Consider the following 5,858-nt stretch of genomic DNA (forward strand, 5'->3'; position numbering starts at 1 on the left):
TTTGAAGGCCCGCAGTTGGCCATGGGCCAAGTATCTTTTTTAGAGTGAATGGTCTTCTGTCTAATATAAACAAATTAGCTTGCAGTACCGCTCTTTGTGTATCGTATTTCGAGCACTCGAGAAGAAGATGATGCACATCTTCGTCTGGATGGCCACAAGAACACTGCGGACTAGACACGTTTTATTCTGTACAAGAAGTGTCTCGTGAATGCAGTACCAAGACGCAGCCGGTGTACCAAAGTTTCAAATTTTCTGTTGTCTCTTAGAGTTTCCGGCACTGATAAGTTTATATATGGGTCTATTGAGTATAACTTCGAGCTCTTAGTTTGCTGGTCAAACCAGGTAGTTTTGCTAAGACGACAAGAAATCTGTCTCAGGATCAGACGGACTTCACTACGCAATAGGGGAAGATTGGTTGTCTCTGCGTTATTGTGCGCTCGATTCGCAGCTGCGTCCGCTGCAGTATTACCAGGAATATTACAGTGCCCAGGAATCCACTGAAATGCAATTACGTGGTTCATTGCGCTTGCTTTTGTAAGTTCTTTGAGCGTCTCATACAATATCGAAGTGTTCAAAGAATTTTTCTTATTGCTCTGTAGTAATGTGAGAGCGGCTTGCGAATCGCTAAAGATAACCCATTTTTGCGAATGTTTTTCTAAAGTTATGAAACGCAAAGCACACAGGATTGCAAATAGTTCTGCCATGGTGGATTCTTTCGTTTCGATCAGGGTCGAACCTGTTGAGCAGCGCGAAATTAATTTCCATTAATTTATCGTTTCCTTATTTCATTTATTAAGCACAAGTAATTTCCCCTATGTTGTCCTTGGCGTCAGAGTGAGGGTCTGTTGCCAGAACAAAAAAAGGTGGCGAGCGCAGCTAACAGTTACGAATGCATCACTAAGCACCCGCTCTTTGAATTGTATTGCCTCAACAGGAGCCTTTTGAGCGGAATGCCAAGGCTTTTGAGCACAGCCGGGCTGGTCGCGTAATCATCGTCGACGAAGTGGTCCGCGCAAATGAAGTCATTTTTTAGAAGTCTCCATGCTTGGTGTGGTGGCTGACAGGCACGTATGCAAAGTTTACGCACCTTCTCGTCTATGGGAAACGTGCGCGACGGCGTGTCACGACCGATAATGCTGTTATAGCAGCCGTGGGCGCAGTAATGTCTGGGCATTTTCTTCCGCCGCGACGAATGTGTCAGTACCGATCGACGACCGTGCGAACACGCGTGTAAGAAGCACCACCTGCATGGAGCGCTGACAGGGATAATGTTTCAGACGGACCAGAGTGCGAACATAGCCGACGGCGATAAACAAACGCTGCAAGGGACCGACACTCCGGAAAGACTGCGCCGGCTGTGGCTGACCTTGGCCGGGCGCGCGGGGGTGTCATGACGTCAAATTTCAGCTTCTCCCGGCGGCCGCTTGGAGGAAAGGCGCAACAGAAAATCGCAAAAGAAAGGTGTTTCTCGTTCTTTTTTTCTAAGCAGCTTGTTGTATTCGTCATTTTTAACAGTTCAACTTTTGTTCTGACGCAAAAAACCACCCACCAATTTTTGTGTCCGTATCCCTTTAATTTCCATTAATTTATCGTTTCTTTATTTCATTTATTAGGCACAAGTAATTTGCCCTATGTTGTCCTTGGTGTCAATGTTTGCTGGCTTCTTATGATATATATATATATATATATATATATATATATATATATATATGTCTATATATATATATGTAATCATCAACCTGCTACGCTTCCCTTCCCTTGGTATGCAGTCTTACATGTCCTGCCCATGCCCATTTCATTTGCTTGATTTCAACTAAGATGTCATTAACTCGCGTTTGTTCCCTCACCCAATCTGCTCTCTTCTTATCCCTTAACGTTACACATATCATTCATCTTTCCATAGCTCGTTGCATCGTCCTTAATTTTAGAACTCTTTTCGTAAGCCTCCAGGTTTCTGCCTCGTACGTGAGTACTGGTAAGAGGCAGCTGTTATGCACTTTTCTCTTGAGGGATAATGGCAACCAGCTGTTCATGATCTGCGAATGCCTGCCAAACGCACCCCAGCCCATTCTGATTCTTCTGATTATTTCACTTTCATGATCCGGATCCGCGGTCACTCTCTGACCTAAGTAAATGTATTCTCTTACCACTGCCAGTGCCTCCCTACCTATTGTAAACTGCCGTACTCTTCCGAGAGTGTTAAACATTACTTTAGTTTTCTGCAGATTAATTTTTAGACCCACCCTTCTGCTTTGTCTGCCCAGGTCAGTGAGCATGCATTGCAATTGGTCGCTTGAGTTAGTAATCAAGGCAATATTATCAGCGAATCGCAAGTTACTAAGGTATTCTCAATTAACTCTTATCCCCAGTTCTTCCCAATCAAGATCTCTGAATACCTCATGAACAGACGGATACTGCCACGAAACTGCGGTCATGGCAGCGTGAGCTACGGAGGCGTTTCCAAAGCCTCATCGCAGCCGGGTGTGCACCTTTAAGTCCTGCACTTTGCAAGAAACTCTCTTTTTCGACAGCCGAATGTATTCGGTTCAGTGGCCCCAAGAGCGCTTCGCATTTTGAAAACATGGCACGTACGACTATGTGAATAGATCATGGTAACGTCGAAATGCTTAGTGGGCTGCCTCAGGTTCCACGTAAGGTCGCTGAACGTCTTTGTGCAAGACCCCCAGCTGACGAGGTGAAGGCAGCATTATCTTCAAGTAAGCGCGGCTCGGCCCCAAGTCAGGCGGGTTACCCGTTGAGTTTTATCTAACCTTCTAGGAAGATACTGGTGCCATGTTCGTGTCTTATCAGCTGCTGCTTTGAGAACTTTGTATTTCCATCTAGATTTCGCGATGGTCGTATTGTGCTGATACCGAAGTACGATTCATCATCAGTTCGTCCAGAGGAATGGAGGGCGATCGCGCTTCTCAACTTTGACTAATTCACTGCGCCTTTCCGTGAGTGTATGTGGTTATATGTTGGTGAGGACTCGGACACTACCTTGAAAACCTGCCATGTGTACAATGCTTCGTTTTTTGTGTATGCTGTAGTCCTGGTGGAATGGTGCCGTATTGTGTTTGTATCGCCTCTTGTTTAAGCGAACTTTCCCTAAACAGGCGGATATTGAAGTATTTGTTTCAGAAGCTTATTCTTACTTCAGCTTTTTAGGAAGTACGATATCTTTCTTGGCGATTTGCTACCGCTTTTCCGTACAGGGTATACAAGTTTCTTACCTCTTTTACGGGCCATTCCCGGATGATGATGATGATGAAAAACGTTTATTTGCTCTATTTTACAGGGGTTATTGCGGCTTCAGATGGAGTCAGCCATCTTCTCTTCAGGGTCGGTTCCCCTAGTCCAGGGCACCGCTAAGGGTAGCTGCCCTGCGTGCACGCCTTACTAGTCCTTGTTGGACTTTCAGGATGTCGCTGGATAGTATCCTCTCCCACTGTTCCACACTCGGTTTTTTTTTATTATGGCTAGCCCATCTGTTTTCTGGCAAGCCCATGTGGTATGGTATAGGGTTGGTTTGTCTCCACACCATGGGCACTTGCTCGTACTGTGTGGGGTAGATTTTGCTTAGCATGCTTAGGCACGGGAATATTCCCGTTTGTAGCTGTCGCCATGCTACGGCGTCTTCTCTATTTAGTTGTTTGTGAGGGGGCGGGTATTGTCGTCTGATCCCTCTGTAGTAGTTTAGCATCTCTGAATAGCTTTGGGCTACCGACTCGGCTTCCTCAGCGGGGTCGGGATTGTTGGATGCTCGGTTTGTTGCGTGCCCTCGACCTATCCTATCCGCCTCCTGATTTCGCGTAATGTCGGTATGTCCCGGCACCCAAACTATCGTGTGTTTGGCCTGCTTGTTGACGGTTTTGCCACTTGAGCGGAGGATGCGGAGCGCGCTGTGGCTGATTCTGCCGTTTAGGTAGTTGCGGCATGCTGCTTGTGAGTCTGTGAGTATGGTTAAGGACCTGTTGGATCGGTAGCCCTCCGCTGCCGGAGCCACGGCTGCCTCTTCGGCCTCAACTACCGTACAGTTCCGAATTGATGCGCTGGTGATTTCTTTTAGGTCCGAGTTGATCACCGTTGCGACTTTGCTTTTCTTGTGGTTTCTTTCCTCAGTGTAGGTAGCGGCGTCTACGTACACTGTGTCGTGTCTAGTTGCCAGTGTTCGTACACAGTCTGCTCTTGCTTCTCATGTGTAGGTTCGGGTCCATATTGCTGGGTATATGTGCTACTTTGATGGTGTTTATGTATTCGTCCGGTATCGTCTCCGTGCTTTGTGTCTCCTTTATGGTAGCTTTACCGCCGTATCTGCTCAGGAGTCTTCTGCCCGTTGCCGATAGCTTTAGTCTTTGCATTTGCGCGATTATCTGCACTTCTTGGAGCTCCTCGAGACTGTTGTGTAGCCCCAGGGCCAGGAGTTTGTCGGTCGATGTTGACTTCGGTAGGTGGAGCGCCGTCTTGAGGCCTTTCCTCAGGAGTGCGTCCGCTTGTTGCATTTCGTGCTTCGTACAGTGGTAGTATGGGAGGCTGTACGTCACTCTACTGACCACCAGGCTTCTGACCAGTTTTAGTGTGTCTGCTTCCTTCATGCCGTGTCTTTTCCGCGAGACCCGCGTTATCATGCGGCTGCAGTTTTAAGTAGTGTTAGGGTGTGGGTACATCGTTGGTTCGATTGTATCCACATTCGTAATATCCTGATGAGCGTCTTCTCCGGGATTGGCTGTCCCTCGAGGTGGATGTTCAACTTCAGGTTTGCTTCCTCTGGGACGGTGCGATTCTTGTTGCCTCGCCATACTCTTAGGAGCTCGGACTACTCCGTTGAGCAGGCTAGACCTCTTGCCTTGACATATTCCTCTACGCATGTCGCAGCTTCTTGTAAGCTTTCTTCCTTTTGCCTGAGTGAGCCTTTGGTGACCCATACAGTGATATCGTCGGCGTACATGGCGTGGCGTACGCCGTCGATTTGGTCTAGTTGTTGGGCCAGTCCAATCATGGCAACGTTGAACAGGATGGGTGAGATGACCGATCCCTGCGGTGTGCCTTTCTTTGGGGTGTTGAACTTTTCGGATCTCAGCTCGCCGAGGCCGATTGTTGCTGTTCTGTTGGTCAAAAATGCCTTGACGTAGCTGTGTATTTTCATGCCGTAATTTAGATTGTCTACTCCTGTCAGGATGGCTTCGTGGCTTACGTTGTCAAAGGCGCCTTTGACGTCCAGTGCCATGATGATGTGCTCTCCGTTGAGCGGGATATTGCTCAGTACCTGTTCTCTGATTTGCAGGAATACATCTTGGGTCGAGAGCCTGGCTCTGAAACCAAACATGCTGTGGGGGTACAGCTCTTTTTCTTCCATATGATTTCGTAGCCTCCTCGTAACCACTCTCTCATAGATCTTACCTAGGCACGATGTAAGGAAGATTGGTCTGAGGTTTTCCAGTTGAAGTTTCTTGCCTGGTTTCGGGATCATGATGACTTCCGCGTGTTTCCATTCTTCTGGTACTGTTCCCGCTTGCCAGTGTCCATTGAGGTATTCGGTTAGCTTTTCAACTAGCTCGTCTCCGAGGCTGCGGATGAGCGCGTTTTGATCTTGTCCGCACCTGCGGCTGTGTTCTTTGTTGCGCTTCTTATCGCCGAGTACACCTTTTCCCGGATGATGGGTCTGTCCAGCCTTCCATTTTCTTCTCCTTTGTAGCGCTCTGTGTAGGCTGCTGGGTCGCCGTCGCCGTACCACTTTTGCGTACTTTGTACAATAAATCCGAGTCTGTTCCCTCGTACTGGTCCACCATTCAGAATATGACTTTGTTGTTTTCGGTCTTTGTTTTTGCCGGATTTGTTTTGCCCCTAGTGGGACCTAT

General features: G+C 47.6%; 1 protein-coding gene across 1 annotated transcript; it reads right to left on the bottom strand.

Annotated features, from left to right (window-relative positions):
- Positions 1–4,816: 4,816 nt before the first annotated feature.
- LOC126527627 (putative nicotine oxidoreductase) lies at positions 4,817–5,356 on the bottom strand. Its single transcript, XM_050175439.1, has one exon. The coding sequence runs from the start codon at positions 5,354–5,356 to the stop codon at positions 4,817–4,819; it is 540 nt and encodes a 179-aa protein (XP_050031396.1).
- Between the last annotated feature and the right edge of the window lie 502 nt (positions 5,357–5,858).

This window comes from Dermacentor andersoni, chromosome 9 (genome assembly GCF_023375885.2).
Source record: "Dermacentor andersoni chromosome 9, qqDerAnde1_hic_scaffold, whole genome shotgun sequence".
Classification (NCBI taxonomy): Eukaryota; Metazoa; Arthropoda; class Arachnida; order Ixodida; family Ixodidae; genus Dermacentor; species Dermacentor andersoni.

What these genes read in the sequence shown, in the direction of transcription:
- LOC126527627 (XM_050175439.1), bottom strand. Translation starts at nt 5,356, where the DNA reads ATGGAAGAAAAAGAGCTGTACCCCCACAGCATGTTTGGTTTCAGAGCC.